General features: G+C 50.0%; 3 protein-coding genes across 3 annotated transcripts; all 3 read right to left on the bottom strand.

Annotated features, from left to right (window-relative positions):
- Positions 1–12,673: 12,673 nt before the first annotated feature.
- LOC122382859 (ATP-dependent DNA helicase PIF6-like) lies at positions 12,674–13,297 on the bottom strand. The gene has a single exon (XM_043368722.1). It carries the CDS (start codon positions 13,295–13,297, stop codon positions 12,674–12,676), a length of 624 nt encoding a protein of 207 aa, XP_043224657.1.
- A 14-nt stretch (positions 13,298–13,311) lies between these two features.
- On the bottom strand, positions 13,312–16,707 carry LOC122382858. Its single transcript, XM_043368720.1, has 3 exons — positions 16,473–16,707; positions 14,009–15,468; positions 13,312–13,767 (listed from the first exon to the last, which is right to left on the bottom strand). Exons 1-3 carry the CDS (start codon positions 16,705–16,707, stop codon positions 13,312–13,314), a joined length of 2,151 nt encoding a protein of 716 aa, XP_043224655.1.
- Positions 16,708–17,125: 418 nt separating this feature from the next.
- Positions 17,126–19,164, bottom strand: LOC122382855 (plectin-like). The gene is made up of 2 exons (XM_043368716.1): positions 18,274–19,164; positions 17,126–17,947 (listed from the first exon to the last, which is right to left on the bottom strand). The coding sequence occupies exons 1-2, from the start codon at positions 19,162–19,164 to the stop codon at positions 17,126–17,128; spliced, it is 1,713 nt and encodes a 570-aa protein (XP_043224651.1).
- Between the last annotated feature and the right edge of the window lie 718 nt (positions 19,165–19,882).

The raw sequence follows: 19,882 nt of genomic DNA, 5'->3' as shown, positions 1-19,882 counted from the left end.
GGTATAGGTTGATCTTTATTATGGCTCAGCCCCTCCCTCCCCCCCCCCGCTCCCAGTCTGGAAGAAGTTCCCGCGCTACTGCATGTTGCCCATAACTCATACCTATGTAGATACGCTTTACGTGTTGCAACGAGTTTGTGCCTCACGATTGATCAGGCTGGATTGAACCTCTTGAAAAAAAAAATGGAGCTCAAATACATATGGTAGGTAGTTGAGGCGTAAGACCCCCTCCCCTCACACACACACACACACACACACACACACACACACACACACACACACACACACACACACACACACACACACACACACACACACACACACACACACACACACACACACACACACACACACACACACACACACACACACACACACACACACACACACACACACACACACACACACACACACACACACACACACACACACACACACACACACACACACACACACACACACACACACACACACACACACACACACACACACACACACACACACACACACACACACACACACACACACACACACACCACACACACACACACACACACACACACACACACACACACACACACACACACACACACACACACACACACACACACACACACACACACACACACACACACACACACCACACACACACACACACACACACACACACACACACACACACACACACACACACACACACACACACACACACACACACACACACACACACACACACACACACACACACACACACACACACACACACACACACACACCACACACACACACACACACACACACACACACACACACACACACACACACACACACACACACACACACACACACACACACACACACACACACACACACACACACACACACACACACACACACACACACACACACACACACACACACACACACACACACACACACACACACACACACACACACACACACACACACACACACACACACACACACACACACACACACACACACACACACACACACACACACACACACACACACACACACACACACACACACACACACACACACACACACACACACACACACACACACACACACACACACACACACACACACACACACACACACACACACACACACACACACACACACACACACACACACACACACACACACACACACACACACACACACACACACACACACACACACACACACACACACACACACACACACACACACACACACACACACACACACACACACACACACAAAATTCACTGTCTGCGTCAAGGCTGCGGAGTCTATGCCTTTTCGACGCCTCCAATTCCGACCCAGACTTCAGTTTCCAAAAAACAACTTCGACTCCAACTCTGAGCTCAGACTGTCGACTCCGATCGATTCCAACTCCGACTCCGACTCGGCAGACCTTGAATGGCTGCGAAGGTTGGATTTTCGGTGGCTCCGATTCCGGCTCCGGCTTTACTTCCATAATCGACTCCGACTATATATAAGTCAAGTAAAAGGTAAGAGGTAAGTACACTGTAAAAAAAGTTTAGCATTTGGGGTACTAACGGCTGCTATTCGTAGCACCTTTTAGCGTCAAAAGAACCCTACGACGTATTTACAAAGAAGCATGGTGCTAATACTGTGCTAATGATAGCTAACATTCCCATCAAATATTATAAGTTTAGATCACCTATTCTTCTACTGAGCTTAACGTCTACTTCTGCTAGTACCCAGTCCATCAGTGAGTGCTCTTTCAAGCTGGATTTCTAATTAGAACCATTTTAAGTGTTTTAGAAGTTGGTAATGCTGAATATGGTGCTTACGTTAGTATCACAATAGAACCGGACATGCTTACAGAGGAAACAAATTTGAAATTGGCGCCAAAGAAAGTAGCTAAGCCCTGCTTTACAAATCTCTGGGAGTCTTATCACCAGCCCTTAAGCACGTTTTGACGGCGCAGAGCGATATGCGCATGCGCGTGCCAGCTGTTTCCGGCCACGTGTTGCGCCATTTTAGTGGAGTCCTTTGGTCGTGGTGGGAGTGTGTGCACGTGCTCCGGTATATGAAGTGAAATGAAGTGAAGTGAAGTGCTCCGGGCACATGCCACCGAGTGATAGCTCTGGAATGATAGCTTAAATCAACTATTATCGGTGGAATCCGTCGTGCGTGGCATGGGAGTGCGTGCCCCTGCTCCGGGAGGCAGTGAGGTGGAGGGAAGTGCAGTGCAGCAGTGCAGTGAAGTGAAGTGAAGTGCTCCGGGGCCGGGTGGTACATGAGCATTTGCCACCGACACATGCCACCGACACCGACGTTGATCGCCTTTGGTGAGTCTGACACGTTGTATCTTTTGACATTATCTTATATTGTTTAAGTGCTTCATATTCCGACTTTGGCAAATCGCGCTTCTTGGTCGGAAGGAAAGTTGTGTTGTTTGCGAAAATAGCTCACAACAGAAAAAAAATCTTGGAACTGATCCAGTTTTTTTTTTGCTCCAGGCATGGGGCCTGGTCAGTTCTTCCGTCGACTACCACTTACAATGGAGGACAACTACGACAACAACACGGGGTCTCCGGTTCCGTCTATCACTAAACGCCGTCTGGTCGTGGATGAGGTCGAACTTATGGCCATGAACGGAACGTCGGTTCAACGACCCCCCCCCCCCCGCCTCCCCCAGTCGTTCTCGCGTTAATCGTCGGTCACTGCGAGTGTGCAGGCATATGAGCGACCTTTCGTTATTTTCCGTGCGTTTGTTTGTGTATATATTTACATTTGTTTTTCATGCAGATGATATGAAGTGTTAATAAATGTTCCATTATTATTTTTTAATTTTATAATGTGTTGGATGCTTGAAAGATGCACTTACACGGGAAAATTGCAGAATGCAAAACACAGTCATTGAGACTTGCTAGTTATCACTATTCACTTATCTAGGATATAACCTTTTTTGCACGTCTTTTCGGCCTTACACAATTTCCTTTTTGGTAATTGATTAGTTTTTTTTTTGCAGTAGTGAAAATATAAGCTGCTAAAGAAAGCAGTTTTTGCGAACTTTTCATGCGGCAGCTTTAACTATAGTATAGATATTCTACTTTCAGCCCCAATGCTTTCGTTAGCATTATTCTACTTGTCGTGGGGTAACAATAGCGCTAAAACGGTTCATATGTGAGTACGGAAGGTACTAACTGCATGCTATTCTTAGCATCTTTTAAAGTTTAGCACCGCTAGGGTACTGAAAATTGGTCTAGCAGGTGTAGGGTACTACATTTAGTACACGGGTGCTAAACAAATATGGGTACTTATATTAGCACCTTGATACTAAACTAGATCTCAGTTAAGTACGAATAAAATGCTTAGCTTAGCACCGCTAGGGTACTGAAAATTAGTCAATTGAAAAGTACCTCTATGGTGCTAAACTTTTTTTACAGTGTAGGTACACTGTAAAAAAGTTTAGCATTTGGGGTACTAACGGCTGCTATTCGTAGCACCTTTTAGCGTCAAAAGAACCCTACGACGTATTTACAAAGAAGCATGGTGCTAATACTGTGCTAATGATAGCTAACATTCCCATCAAATATTATAAGTTTAGATCACCTATTCTTCTACTGAGCTTAACGTCTACTTCTGCTAGTACCCAAACCATCAGTGAGTGCTCTTTCAAGCTGGATTTCTAATTAGAACCATTTTAAGTGTTTTAGAAGTTGGTAATGCTGAATATGGTGCTTACGTTAGTATCACAATAGAACCGGACATGCTTACAGAGGAAACAAATTTGAAATTGGCGCCAAAGAAAGTAGCTAAGCCCTGCTTTACAAATCTCTGGGAGTCTTATCACCAGCCCTTTAGCACGTTTTGACGGCGCAGAGCGATATGCGCATGCGCGTGCCAGCTGTTTCCGGCCACGTGTTTCGCCATTTTAGTGGAGTCCGTTGGTCGTGGTGGGAGTGTGTGCACGTGCTCCGGTATATGAAGTGAAATGAAGTGAAGTGAAGTGCTCCGGGCACATGCCACCGAGTGATAGCTCTGGAATGCTTAAATCAGCTATTATCGGTGGAATCCGTCGTGCGTGGCATGGGAGTGCGTGCCCCTGCTCCGGGAGGCAGTGAGGTGGAGGGAAGTGCAGTGCAACAGTGCAGTGAAGTGAAGTGAAGTGCTCCGGGGCCGGGTGGTACATGAGCATTTGCCACCGACACATGCCACCGACACATGCCACCGACACCGACGTTGATCGACTTTGGTGAGTCTGACACGTTGTATCTTTTGACATTATCTTATATTGTTTAAGTGTTTCATATTCCGACTTTGGCAAATCGCGCTTCTTGGTCTGAAGGAAAGTTGTGTTGTTTGCGAAAATAACTCCCAACAGAAAAAAATATTGGAACTGATCCAGTTTTTTTTTTTTGCTCCAGGCATGGGGCCTGGTCAGTTCTTCCGTCGACTACCACTTACAATGGAGGACAACTACGACAACAACACGGGGTCTCCGGTTCCGTCTATCACTAAACGCCGTCTGGTCGTGGATGAGGTCGAACTTATGGCCATGAACGGAACGTCGGTTCAACGACCCCCCCCCCCCCCGCCGCCTCCCCAGTCGATCTCGCGTTAATCGTCGGTCACTGCGAGTGTGCAGGTATATGAGCGACCTTTCGTTATTTCCCGTGCGTTTGTTTGTGTATATATTTACATTTGTTTTTCATGCAGATGATATGAAGTGTTAATAAATGTTCCATTATTATTTTTTAATTTTATAATGTGTTGGATGCTTGAAAGATGCACTTACACGGGAATATTGCAGAATGCAAAACACAATCATTGAGGCTTGTAGTTATCACTTATCTAGGATATAACCTTTTTTGCACGTCTTTTCGGCCTTGCACAATTTCCTTTTTGGTAATTGATTAGTCCTTTTTGCAGTAACTAGTGAAAGTATGTGCTGCTAAAGAAAGCAGTTTTTGCGAACTTTTCATGCAGCAGCTTTAACTAGTATAGATATTCTACTTTCAGCCCCAATGCTTTCGTTAGCATTATTCTACTTGTTGTGGGGTAACAATAGCGCTAAAACGGTTCATATGTGAGTACGGAAGGTACTAACTGCATGCTATTCTTAGCACCTTTTAAAGTTTAGCACCGCTAGGGTACTGAAAATTGGTCTAGCAGGTGTAGGGTACTACATTTAGTACACGGGTGCTAAACAAATATGGGTACTTATATTAGCACCTTGATACTAAACTAAATCTCAGTTAAGTACGAATAAAATGCTTAGCTTAGCACCGCTAGGGTACTGAAAATTAGTCAATTGAAAAGTACCTCTATGGTGCTAAACTTTTTTTACAGTGTAGGTAAGTAAGGTAAGTTTAAGTGAGTATACATATAATGCTAGTATAAGGTAAGACCCCGGGATGTCTTACCCACCCCGTGTGGTAAGACGCCTTTTTGCAAGATTTTTTTTTAACACCTGTGTCGCTACGTTCGTAGGTGATAATGCATAATCTGCAGCTCGCAAAGAAGGAGAAATAGTTGGTCTATTCTAATGCACAGAAGTATAAATGGTGGATGCAATTATGCAGAGAGTGTTTGCAATTTCCCTTAATCCTCGCCCGTATAGGGCGGGGGTCGAACGGACCCCCCCCCCCCCCTCTCGGTTTTTTCACAAATAGCTCGCGTAAAAGGCGGCCGATCACGATGAAACTTTCAGTAGTACCCTCGCATTAATCAATTTTACACCTAACCTGAAAATTTCATAACCCTCACCCAAATGACCTTTGACCTGTGAGTTGTGAGTTGTGACCTACTTTTCGAGACCATGTTTGGCCGGAATTGCGATTCGGCGTATATCGGCTCGCACTATAGCCGCGCGTTTGCAGTCTTTTCGTGGTTTCAAGCGTTGAAACATGAGATATGATGTTGCTCCAATGCATTATAGGGTGGGTGTCAAGGTCACCTGAAGGTCAGGTCAGGTCATTGACCTTTGATGACATCGGTTCACTTTTTCGAGTTTTGCATGTTTCTAGGCTAGTTTTTGGAGCTGAATTCGAATTTATACAGCAACCATTTGGACATTTATGAAGTAGCTTTGGTGCCTTCGTAACATGTTACGAAGCTGTCAGATGCGGTTACGTTACGTGCGTTACGAAGAATGGACTGAGACTGATTGCCCAAAACGTGTTCTTAGGCTACCAAGACAATATTCGTTGCATACAATATCATTCAAAGGTCAAGGTCAATGTCAGGTCAGGTCAGGTCAGGTCACCAAAAACAAAATATAGAAAAGGGCATGTGCGACACATGTTTTATGGGCTATTTTATTCATAAATTCAATAGGCACACTCAATAAGTGATATGGACCACCTCTGGATGAATTTCAGGTCGAGGTCAGGTCAAGGTCAGGTCAAGTGAGGTCAAATTTTGAAATTGGTTGTTAAGGCCTCAAAAGGTGTCTATCTGATGCAGTTTTTCACGGCAAATCGAATGGTGCTATTTTTGTTTCCGTACGAGGTCTAGAACTTAAAAAAAAAAAACATTTTTCAAAAAAATGTGTGTCGTGACGTCATAAAATTTTGAATAACTCCCACATTTTTTAACTGATTCTTCCAAAAATTGGTATGTAGGTGCACATTGACCACTTCTCTGACATATATTCCGGTTTTTTCGATACACTCAGAATTTTGGATTTGTAATTATTTTCCCAAAAAAGTCAGTTTTTTAGAGAAAAAATTGGACCGAAATCCTAGATTTTTAAAAAATCGAGATGGCCATTTGATAGACAAAGTAGAATCACGTATAACTTTTTTGTTACGTCTTGATTCCTTTAAAAATGAAGATGTTAGCGGCGTTTGAAATTTTTCCGTTTTTAAGGCGAAAATGGCGAACATGACGTCACAAAAACGTCATTTTCTCAAAAATTTCCGACGGATTTCGCTCAAATTTGCAGGGAACGTGTCCAATTGATGTATGATAAAGTACTGAAAGTTTCACGTCGCTGGCGTAACGTGTTTAAAAGTTATTGGCGAAAAATGTGCGTAACCCGCCCCCAGCGGGTCGCGGGTTAATTCTCTTATCGCTTGCTGAATGTAAGGTGGGTATTAGAGATGCCCCAAATTTGCAATTTCATTACCCGCCCCGCCCCGCAGCTACCCCTTGCCCAACCACAACTACCCGCAAGCTGATTTTGGCTGAGCTGAACCCGCAAAAAACCCGCAATCTTAAAAACATACTTTTGCAAGAAAAAATACAGCTGAGTCAATGCTATAGCTATATAAACCTTACTTGCTTCATTGCTGTGCAGAAAAAGACAGCCAAACAAATAGTAAGGACTTGAAATTGCTATGCTAAGTCCTCAGGAAGTGCACACTGGATAGTGGAAAATGAATAATGCATCAATTCACATATATAAAAATCAAAATGTCTGTACGTATGTATGTATGTATGTAACGCGTCAGTCACGCTTGGCGGGCTATTGCTCCGGAACGGTGCGGGCTACGGGGGTGGAATTTTGGGCGCAAGTCGGACGCGTGCATTTGTTTGTTGTATTAAATTTTGGAAGAGCTGCGCTCGGTGGTTTGCACGTGGCGGGCGCATCTTTGGGGGATTTTGGGCCGCGGCCGGCGCCGAGCAGACGGCACGCGCCTTAGGCTCAGTTTCTTCGCTGCAAAACTGGGTGAAATCAGAGCCGGAAGGTCACTGACCTTTGGCAATGAATACCGGAACAGAGCACCGCCGGCCAGGAGGAGACGCCAACTTTATTCTGGCCATTACTCGGCCGCTACTGGGCCGATTTTATTGAAACTTGATTTATTACGCTGCGCGTAATGCTGGACACCTAGTTACATATATAAAAATCAAAACGTCTGTACGTATGTATGTATGTATGTATGTAACGCGTCAGTCACGCTTGGCGGGCTATTACTGTGGAACGGTGCGGGCTACGGGGGTGAAATTTTGGACCGAAGTCGGACGCGTGCATCTGTTTGTCGTATTAAATTTTGGTGGGGGTGGGTTCGGTGGTTTGCACGTGGCGGGCGCATCTTTGCGGGATTTTGGGCCGCGGCCGGCGCCGATCAGAGAGCACGCGCATTAGCCTCAGTTTCTTCGCTTGCCAAACTGAGCGAAATCAGAGCCGGAAGGTCACTGACCTTTGGCAATGAATACCGGAACAGAGCACCGCCGGCCAGGAGGAGACGCCAAATTTATTCTGGTAATAACTCGGCCGCTACTGGGCCGATTTTAATGAAAATTGATTTATTACGCTGCGCGTAATGCTGTCCCTCTAGTACATTTGAAATTCCTTTCTGAAGAGTTCAGTAAAATCTTTCTCTCACCTTACCCTTCAGCATTGGCTGAGGATCAAAATTTCACTCTGGCTCCCTCTCAATATTAGGCCTCTGGAATGATATTGTTATCAAAATGAATGTTGATATAAAAAGATATGCGATTTCCAGTTAAAAATAAATAGTGACACAGTGAATAATGAGTATCCAGTCGATCTACACATAAAACAAATCATGCAAAATCCCAGCAAAAACCAACTATAACTAGAGATGCCCTTTTTGAACCCGCGAACCCGCTTTCTGCGGGTTTTCAAAACCCGCAGGGTTTTTGGCGGGTTCGAGAAGCAAAACTTGTCGTGTGGTGGGTATTTGGCGGTCAGACTTAAGAACCTATTTTTTTTTTTTAGATGCAAAACACAATGCCAAGTGCATTTGCTCAGGTTAACAATACAATATTCATCAAAACAACTTTTAAAACAGAACCAAATATAAAAATATATCAAGGAAGCACATTTCAAATGCAAAACTGAAAACAACCAGCAATAGCATCCACAGTCTGGCAATGACCAAACCAGGGTACAAGCAATAAACTACTAAGCATAAATAAATGCTGATGAAAGCATTCCATAAAACATAAAAGACCCTGAAAGCAAACTTATAGGAAGCTGAACTGAAGTCTATGTATGTGCACTGTGCAGTGTGCACTAGATATACATTATGGAAGAACCCAGACTTAAAGGAAGGGTGCCACCTTCCGAAATTTTTGTTCTATGAATCTATTTTACTTATTTGAATTTTTAGACGTGGTTAGCGCGTCCACAATATACAAAAAACCGAAACATTGCATTTAATACATTGGCCAAAAAAAAAGATCGTTGTTTATATCACCACTACAACTCAAGGTCGTTTGATGTGGCAGCTAGGACGGCTGGCATATCCTGTTGTCATGGCAACATATCATTCTGCCATTTGCATTGATGGCGCAACTGAGACAAAAAGATGAAACATAAAAAGGAAGAAGATAACATGATTTGAACTAAGTTGTAGGTAACCAAGTAGGTAACTGTTGGCCATATTTCATCATCAAATAAGAACATCAAATAAGTCGAGTAAAGGTTTTTCCTTTACAATGCTTAAGAGATCTATGGAACCCTTCACCCTTCATGCAACTTACTAGAAAAACTTCCCAATTAAAATTTTAAAACTTAAGTGTATACCATAAAGAAAAAATACACCCTTTCAAAATGATAAAACATGCTTCAAAAGTATAACTTTTATACATACCTTTGCTGATTTCATGTTTTATAAAATACCCTTAACACGACGAGGAAATAGTGCTGAAGATTTTTGCCTGCCCGAATGCTGGCAGCAAAACTCGCAAATGATAACTTCACGTGCGGATTCAATGCTGACCGTCTCGAGCATAGGTAAGTGAAGCCGGTTTTTAGGTTCATGTGAGGCTAATCTTGTAAAAACTGCGTTGTGTCCAAAAGGTGGCACCCCCTTTAAATGAGATGTTGAAAATCAGAGCAAATGCCACATGTTACTTTATTTGCGTCTGGTCGGCATAAAAAGAGCTATCAGCTAAACAAAATTTGATGCAAATTCATTGATTACCTATCCTACTCTATGTTCTGTTCCACCCTATATTACGAAAATAACACACCAATTACCCTTACAAAAAATCAAAATATAGACTGGCCGGCCCAAACATAACGCAATAATATAATACTGGCGCACTTCCGACATTCTGACAAGGATTGGCATTTGACTGCGTCAATTTTGGTCTCTGAGGCGAAGGAAAGCTGTCATTGATGACGCAATAATTTTCAATCAGTTTTTCTGTCTTGGTTTTTGAATGCCTCAAAACAGCAGTTATACATGTTACAAAACCACGTAGCTGGTCGCATTTATTTCTTTTGTCTTTTTACGTCCTTATCATTTGTATGCCGACAGATGACCAGCCGGAGAGCATTACCAAGACCATCTATAAAATCATTACATTTAATTTAGCATTTACTGTCTCTTTATTTCTAAACCGGTGATTAACCTCTGAATTGTAAAACTTTAGCTGTTGTGTAAAATAATTTAATCAGAATGGCACATGAATATGCATTATACAACAGTGTTTTCGCAACAAGTTCGACTAACTACGGCCGCAATAATTTAGTCGCTGTAACATTCTTTGCAATCAGCTGTTGGTGACGCTTCTGACGCATGTTTCCAGAAATGCGTGGTTCATTGGTGGTTAGTTGCAAGGCCATATATGTTATTATAGTTGGTTTTTGCTGGGATTTTGCATGATTTGTTTTATGTGTAGATCGACTGGATACTCATTATTCACTGTGTCACTATTTATTTTTAACTGGAAATCGCATATCTTTTTATATCAACATTCATTTTGATAACAATATCATTCCAGAGGCCTAATATTGAGAGGGAGCCAGAGTGAAATTTTGATCCTCAGCCAATGCTGAAGGGTAAGGTGAGAGAAAGATTTTACTGAACTCTTCAGAAAGGAATTTCAAATGTACTAGAGGGACAGCATTACGCGCAGCGTAATAAATCAATTTTCATTAAAATCGGCCCAGTAGCGGCCGAGTTATTACCAGAATAAATTTGGCGTCTCCTCCTGGCCGGCGGTGCTCTGTTCCGGTATTCATTGCCAAAGGTCAGTGACCTTCCGGCTCTGATTTCGCTCAGTTTGGCAAGCGAAGAAACTGAGGCTAATGCGCGTGCTCTCTGATCGGCGCCGGCCGCGGCCCAAAATCCCGCAAAGATGCGCCCGCCACGTGCAAACCACCGAACCCCCCCCACCAAAATTTAATACGACAAACAGATGCACGCGTCCGACTTCGGTCCAAAATTTCACCCCCGTAGCCCGCACCGTTCCACAGTAATAGCCCGCCAAGCGTGACTGACGCGTTACATACATACATACATACATACTACAGACGTTTTGATTTTTATATATGTAACGAGTTATGGCCAGAATAAATTTGGCGTCTCCTCCTGGCCGGCGGTGCTCTGTTCCGGTATTCATTGCCAAAGGTCAACGACCTCCGACTCTGTTTTCCCTCATTTTCGCAGCGAACAATCTGAGCCTAGGGCGCGTGCCGTCTGCTCGGCGCCGGCCGCGGCCCAAAATCCCGCAAAGATGCGCCCGCCACGTGCACACCGCTGCACGCACCCCCTCGAAAAGTTGATACGACAAACAGATGCACGCGTCCGACTTGCGCCCAAAATTCCACCCCCGTAGCCCGCACCGTTCCGGAGCAATAGCCCGCCAAGCGTGACTGACGCGTTACATACATACATACATACATACATACATACGTACAGACGTTTTGATTTTTATATATGTGACTAGAGGGACAGCATTACGCGCAGCGTAAAGAGGGACAGCATTACGCGCAGCGTAAAGAGGGACAGCATTACGCGCAGCGTAATAAATCAATTTTCATCAGAATCGGCCCAGTAGCGGCCGAGTTATGGCCAGAATAAATTTGGCGTCTCCTCCTGGCCGGTGGTGCTCTGTTCCGGTATTCATTGCCAAAGGTCAGTGACCTGCCGGCTCTGATTTCCCTCAGTTTTGCAGCGAAGAACTGAGCCTAAGGCGCGTGCTCTCTGCTCGGCGCCGTCCGCGGCCCAAAATCCCGCAAAGATGCGCCCGCCACGTGCAAACCACCGAACCCCCCCCACCAAATTTAATACGACAAACAGATGCACGCGTCCGACTTGCGTCGAAAATTTCACCCCCGTAGCCCGCACCGTTCCACAGCAATAGCCCTTAAAGCGTGACTGACGCGTTACATACATACATACGGACATTTTGATTTTTATATATGTGAACAAGCGGCAAGCCGCTTGCTTCGCGTCGCGAGGATATGGCTTGCCCATAATTGGCCAGTTCGAGTAGTAATGGTTTTGTGTAATAGTGACTTCTAGAAGCCTTGATGTACGCGAAAAGGTGAATGGTGCGGTCCAAATGGATACAATTCAAATAAATAGGTCATTGACCTAACCAATTCAGACTGATAAGCTACTTGGATGTGTAGTTCAAATAATTTACTACATATAGGTTATGTTTATAATAACGTTTCAGACATAGTCACGTTTCAGGCACAGGTACATACTAAGCCGTGAGTGAATCGCAATTAGCAAATCCAGCTGGACTGAAGTAATTAGGCACAATAGTGGAAATTAAGTAGTGACTTATAACATTTCGTAAATCAATTCTCACCTGTGCTTTGTGTGGCTCTTAGCGTTACCCACAATCGCCACGAGGAGGCGGCCACAATGAATTGCAGATGGATCTCTTTTTAACAGAAAAGAGACCCCGCAGGTGGTTCAAAGCGTAACCGATGCCTGCGGGTAGAGAAACTGGGCGGTGTCCTGCCGGCTCACAGCACGTCCCGGTAGACGACGTTGGCGGTCCGTCCACCGCTGCCCGGCGGCAGGACGAAGCGCAGGTCCCGCCAGCGGCCGACCCTGGACGCGGCAACATAGAGCTGTCCGTGGCCGAACACGGGCTCTCGCAGAAGGACGGCCACCCGCCGGAGCGTCTGACCTTGCGCTTTGTTGATTGTGAGCGCAAAGGCGGGCCGCACCGGGAACTGGCGCCGCCGCCACTCGAACGGGAAGGCGTCGTCCGGCGGCTGCAGCGTCAGGCGGGGGATGAGAACCCGGCGGCCGGCCGCGCTGCCGCAGGCCACGGTCGCCTCCAGGAGCCGGCCGCCGTGGACGGCCACCACCAGGAGCCGGGTGCCGTTACACAGTCCCCTGGCCGGGTCGATGTTTCGGAGCAGGATGACCGGCATGCCGGGCTTCAAAAGCAGGTGATGAGGCGGGAGGCCCGGCACACACAGCCCGTTGAGGTACTCCTGGGGTACCGGCTCCTGCTCCTCCCCGACGGTGGCGTCTGCGCTGAGGCACTCCACGGCCTGGCCCGGGAAGATGTCGGTGACATAACTGTTCACCGAGTCGACGGTGCTGTTAGTGGGCGCCAGCACGGCGCGGGACGCCATGCTGTCGGCGTCGGTCAGGTTGCCGAAGGTCCAGTCGATGACGGCCGGCAACTCGGCTTCCAGCACCAGCGCCGGCGGCAGGGTGACCCGTCCATCGGCGTCGTGGGCAGCTCGCCGTTGCCGAGCTGCAGCAGCCAGGTGGAGAACTCCTCCAGCTCGGCCTGTTGGTTCTCCTCCTGCGCCAGCCTGGCGCGCATGTTTTCCCGCAGTCGGTGCACTCTGAAGTGGCGCCACAGCGGCGAGCGGCGGAGACTGGCGTCCACGATGCCTGCCTGGTTGGCGTGCCGGACGACAGGCAGAACCTGCCGGAAGTCGCCGCCCAGCACCACCACCTTGCCGCCGAACAGCTGATCGGACCCCGTCAGGTCGCGCAGCGTCCGGTCGAGGCCCTCGATGTGGTGCCGGTGCGCCATCGGAGCCTCATCCATCACGATGAGGCGCGCTAACCGGATCAGCTGGGCGAGCTCGCTCTGGGCGGAGATGTTGAAAATGACGGTGTCGTCCGGTCGCAGAGGAGCTTTAAAACGGCTGTGAAAAGTCCTCCCGCTGTCCAGCAGTGTAGCGGCGATACCGCTGAACGCCACGGCAAGTGCCACCAGGCCCTTGGCTCGCACCGCAGAGATGAGAATTAAAAGTAAATGTCTTGCCAGTGCCACCTGGCGCGTCCAAGAATAGGGCGAGCGGCTCCTGGCCGTCGACCGCGGCCAGCACCGTGTCCACCGCCTGGCGCTGATCCGGCAGTAGGCCTGGCAGCCGCTGGTCGACGGTGTGCTGAAGGTCGGCACGGTCGAAGTCGACCTCCTCCCGTATAATGGGAGGCAGGCGCCGCAGCTCCTCGGCCCCCTCCAAGGCGGCGGCCGCTGCTTGGTGTTCAGCTGGCACGGGCGGCAGGCCGAAGTCCTCCAGCGTCTTGCCGGCCCGCTGGAGGGAGTCGCTGATGCGCAGTAGCACCAGTCCCGTCACCGTCTCCGGCGGCAGCTCTGGGTGGCGGTGGGCGAAGTCTTCTCCCATTGCTGCCTGGAACCGGTGGAGGAGGGTTGCGGGATCGGCCGGCGCGCAAAATAGAAGCAGTACCACAAACAGCTGCCTGAGCTGGCCGGGGCGCTGGGTGCGGACGGCCTCAGCCAGCGTCTCCGCCCACTCCTGGTCGTCCTGGAGCAGGCCACGCCGCCGACACGCCTCTTGGTGTGTGTCGCACACCTGGCCGTCCACCGTGCGCAGATCGGCGAATGTCGTGGCGCCGGGGACGTGATGCAGCAATACCCGGAGGTAGAATACATCCCCGTGCCTGGGTGTGAGACTCACCACCCGGCCGATGGTGGGCGCCGCCTGCATGTTGCGGCGCCGGTGCCACCGCTTCTGGCCGGCGTCCCAGCGGTACTTCTGGGGGAAGTCCGGGTAGAGCACCCGGAGGCACTCGGGGTCCTCGCCGGCCGACGCCCGGTTGTAGGTCATCCAGGCAGTCAGCTGCGTGTGGCGCGGCTCCCCAGCCACTGCCTGCCGCTCCTCCCCAGGCTGGAAGAAGATCAGCTGCTGGTCTTCGAGATGAACCTGTAGCGCCAGCACCGCTGGTGACCGGTCGCTCATCTCGAAGCTGAACAGCCGCCAGCATGCTTCGCTCGCACCAATGGAGCGGAGGTCTCGGAAGGCTGCCACCTCGTCCTGACCGGCCTCGATCAGCTGATCTGCGCGGACCATCTGCCGGTCGGAGCCCTTGTAAATGTACATAAAAATGTACTTAACTCCGTCCACAGAGGAGCACACCTCCACGTTGATGTGACACTCGTAGCGAAGGCTGAGGAGCGGATTGTAGGGCACGACCCACTGGTTCGTCACCATCCTCCCATTGTGCTCCGCCTGCTGGCCGCCGTCCTCGGGTCCGCGCCTCCGGTACTGGGGGTACGTGCGGTCCTCCTGCCAGATGGTCTCGTGGGAGAGCGGTTTCGGGAACCGTTTGGAGCACTGACCGTCTTTCATGCAGGTGGCGGTCGGCCGAGCAGCGCCGCACTCGTTGTGAACCATGCTGGTGAGGACAATCTGCTGCAGACGGGCCGACTGCGGCGATTCGGTGGGGTCCGGCAGCTCCGCCGAGACGATCGTGTCCGCATCGGCGCCGGTCCGAGGCCGGTCCTCCGGCTGCAGGATGAGCAGGAGATGACAGTGAGGCAGGCCTGCAAACAAAAAGAAAATGTCAGACTCACGATTTTGATGCGTTCTAGTGTGACCTGGAATCGCTTGACTGATATTTAAAGATGCGTAGCTTCGGTACGTTAGTATGGTAGAGGGTAAGCAAACTGACACGCAGCGGTATTTTGTCATTTTTAATACACTGCCACGGACTTTATGTTACAAAATGGGTGCCCTCAGATTCAACTTTTAAGTGAATTATATGGCAACGCCAGCGCCTATACTGGCCGGAATGCGACTGGTTGTCGCAGATGATTTGCGTTAATACACAGAAGCTAGGCAACCCGCCATGCAGCCGTATATTGCTGGATAGTCTAACAATAAGTAAATTTATATTCGCCCTCAGAAGCTAAAGCAACGCGAAGCATTTCAGACTGGTATAGCTCAACCGATTGTCGCAGATGATTTGCGTTAATACGACAGAAGCTATAGGCAACCCGCCATGCAGCCGTGTCTTGCGGGACAGTCTAACAATAAGTGAATTATATGGAAACGCCAGCGCCTGTACTGGCCGGAATAGCTCGACTGGTTGTCGCAGATGATTTGCGTTAATACGACAGAAGCTAGGCAACCCGCCATGCAGCCGTGTATTGCGGGATAGTCTAACAATAAGTGAATTTATATTCGCCCTCAGAAGCTAAAGCGACGCAAAACATTTCTGACTGGTATAGCTCAACCGATTGTCGCAGATGATTTGCGTTAATACGACAGAAGCTAGGCAACCCGCCATGCAGCCGTGTATTGCGGGATAGTCTAACAATAAGTGAATTTATATTCGCCGTCAAAAGGTAAAACAACGCGAAGCACTATGAACTTTACACGACGAAATCTTTTTCACGTTGACTTCTTCGATCATATTTATTTGGCCGTTAAGGCGTGAGCTTTAAATCGGAATAAATGTGCATATTGCTTGGGTGCGTGTCACGTCCCCCCGCGACTGAGCTCATGTCTGTACAGGGATTTCTGTCAAAGCCATGTTGTGACTTACCGCGCTTCTGAAACTCGATGACCCACATGAAGGCGCTCGGCTTGCCGAAGACGGCCTGCTTGGTCAGGTCCCCGATGATGCGGCGGAGCTTGAGGTGGAACACTCGAGCCACCAAGTCGGGTCGATCCTCGGGCTTCTGTCCGGGCAACAGGGCGTTTGCGATCTCCGGCCACTTCGGATTACACGTGATGGTAATGAAGAGGGTCGGCTTCCCCTTGGCCCTCACGATGGCCATGGCGTCCATGTAACTGCAAAGTTGAGGAAAAATGTAGATAATATTAGATGGTTGTTTGAAGGTAAAATTTACCGTAGAACCAAAAGCATGACTATGGGCAGAAAATAGTCCAAACACAAAGCTGTTGACGGTTGTTTGAAAGTGACATTTGTCGTAGAACCAAAAATATGACCACCTGGCACCTGTAGGCAGATTATAGTCCAAACAAAAATGAATTGGCGAATACTAACTTATTCGTTAAATGTGAGCACAGGTGTTTGTTCGTTTTTTTTTAACGTTGCTATGCTGATTTGAGTGCATTATGATGCATTCAAGCAAATTTAATATGAGTGGTAATAGTGCAAATAAGACTTCAGCGAATACAAAATAGTGGTTAGTAATTTAAGATTGGTGTTTGTTTGCGTAGCTCACCGTTGCCTCATATGGCGGGGTCCACCGATGAAAGTAGCCGGCAGAACGACTCGTCTCCGACGACCGGTACACCAGCCTGCTCACGTCCCTCCTCGGGCTGCTCCTGCTGGCCGAGCTCCGCGTCAGCCGCCACGGCGTCACGGACGCTCTGGTAGAGGTCCGCCCGGATCTCGCGCTGGTGAGTGGAGATGTACTTCAGCCGGATGGCCTCGACCTTGGCGTAGGCCATACAGACAAACTCTTGAAACAGGCGACCGGCGCGGTGGAGGCTGTCGTCCTGGTGGGGCCTGATCTGGAGCCGGTACGCGTAAAACTGGAGCGTTGTCACCATTCGCTGCCGCTCCCTGCCGGGCTGCGGCGCCTGAGCAATCGCCGGGTGCCACCCTGTAGTCCCCAGTGGAAACAGGAGGACGAAATGGAGTGGGTCACACGCTCGGTGGCTCTCATCGATGGTCTGCAGCACGCCGGTCCCGCCATCAGCTCGGCGGCGCAGTACCAGGTCGTGCTGTCCGGGCTCCTCTCCCATGAGGACCGCCACCTCGCGCAGTCCCTCGGCGGCGTTGTAGCGGCGCGCGTGCTCGCCGGCGGGTCGGGCTGCAACGCTGATGATCAGCTGCCGGTGTTCCACCTCCCGTGCCAGGACCTCGGCAGCCATGATGAAATCGTGCACCCAGGGGTTGACTTGGCGCAGCATGGCCTGAAGCTGTCCCAGCAGGTCCAGCAGCCGGTGCTGCACGGCGGCAGAGGTCGCTGCCGGCAGGCGCACATGACCGAGTCGAATGGCCGCTTCAGCCTCCGGATCTTCGGCCAGCGGGTCACTGATGTATATCTGGGCGAAGGAGGGTGGCCGGTCTTCAGGGACTTCCAGCGGCCCAAGTCGGTGGTACAGCCGCCCCTGCACCACCACACACGGTGCGTACCCGCCGGTGCCTGCAGGCGGCGGCACCTCACGCACGGACAAAGACGATAGGGCCAGCGCTGAGTTGAGGTGCCGGACGTACTGCCGGAAGGTGCGCGCCTCTAAGGTGTCATCAGTCCAAAGGCGGCGTAAGACTGGCGGCGGGGCCGGGAGCGGGTCAAGGCGGACCTTGCCGCCTGCACAGCAGAACGTGGCGCGCTCACCCCCCACCGCAGGGCTCCGCACGACGCACACACTTTCACCATCGCACCGACATCATCGGCCTCCACCACCTGCTCGCCGGACAAAACGTCCGCCGGTCGGCGGGCCGCAAGCGAGGCTGGCCTCGCACGGGCGGCAGCGCGCTGCTGCTGATGGCGCCGGGCGTCTTCAGCACGCTGAGCGTGCCTGGCGTCCTCGTCCTGTTCCTCGCGATGTTGACGGACGCGCGCCGCGGTGGCCTCACGCTCGGCCTGCGTCGCTTCCTCCTCATGCGCCTCGCGCTGCAGGCGGAGGCGCTCAGCGTTGGCCTCCAACTCCGCCCGCCTGGCCTCTTCATCTTGCGCCGCTCGCTGCAGGCGGAGGCGCTCAGCGTTGGCCTCCAACTCCGCCCGCCTGGCCTCTTCATCTTGCGCCGCTCGCTGCAGGCGGAGGCGCTCAGCGTTGGCCTCCAACTCCGCCCGCCTGGCCTCTTCATCTTGCGCCGCTCGCTGCAGGCGGAGGCGCTCAGCGTTGGCCTCCAACTCCGCCCGCCTGGCCTCTTCATCTTGCGCCGCTCGCTGCTGGCGGAGGCGCTCAGCGTTGGCCTCCAACTCCTCCCGCCTGGCCTCTTCATCTTGCGCCGCTCGCTGCAGGCGGAGGCGCTCAGCGTTGGCCTCCAACTCCGCCCGCCTGGCCTCTTCATCTTGCGCCGCTCGCTGCTGGCGGAGGCGCTCAGCGTTGGCCTCCAACTCCGCCCGCCTAGCTCCCTCCTCCTGTGCGGCTCGGAACGCGCGCTGCCTCTCGGCGTTGAGCTGTCGCACCCGGTCGTCGTCCGCGCGCTCCCGCTGGCGAGCGGCCTCGGCCTCCCTCACCGCCTCCCTCTGCCGGCGCGCTCGCTGCTGGGCCGCGTTCCGTTCGGCCTCAGCTTGTCGCTCCGCCTCGGCCATACGGGCCCGACGACGGCGCTGGGCCGCTGCGTTAGCGGACACCGCCCGACGCATGACAATCACGTAATCGGGTACATTTACGGAATATGCAACAAAAACGAACTACTTACAACACTTGAAAACAAAACACTTATTACTCTTTGGATAAATATCCTGGTCTAATCTATAGACTAAAATACGCCATCGTTGTTTACATTCATATTTGCCGCGCTACCAAGACAATCAAGAGCTTTTTTCTAATTCCGACCCCCAACAGACACGATATGGTCTGAGCACAGAATCTGGTAGCATCACGTGACTTGATTAGGACAGTTTATTGATATTTTATTGTGAAATTACCCAAATACTGCTTGCGTTGCCACTCAAAATACACTTTGAACTTTTTATTTTGGTTGGGTGAAAACATTGCAAAACACAAAATTCATCAGAATAGTCATGTGAGTGTTGAGAAATGTCACATGCGCGTCAGATCTGTAAAGTGGGCTTATCTCAAAGATCCGATCTACCTGTTTCTTAAAGGCATCTTATTTCATGACGGGAAGAAATATCATTTTCGCAGCGAAGAATCTGAGCCTAGGGCACGTGCTCACTGCTCGGCGCCGGCCGCGGCCCAAAATCCCGCAAAGATGCGACCGCCACGTGCAACCACCGAACCACCCCCACCAAAATTTAATACGACAAACAGATGCACGCGTCTGACTTATGTCCAAAATTCCAC

The sequence above is a fragment of the Amphibalanus amphitrite genome, unplaced genomic scaffold, assembly GCF_019059575.1.
Source record: "Amphibalanus amphitrite isolate SeventyFive unplaced genomic scaffold, NRLGWU_Aamphi_draft 000148F_arrow, whole genome shotgun sequence".
Classification (NCBI taxonomy): Eukaryota; Metazoa; Arthropoda; class Thecostraca; order Balanomorpha; family Balanidae; genus Amphibalanus; species Amphibalanus amphitrite.
This window is presented reverse-complemented; position numbering and strand designations above follow the sequence as displayed.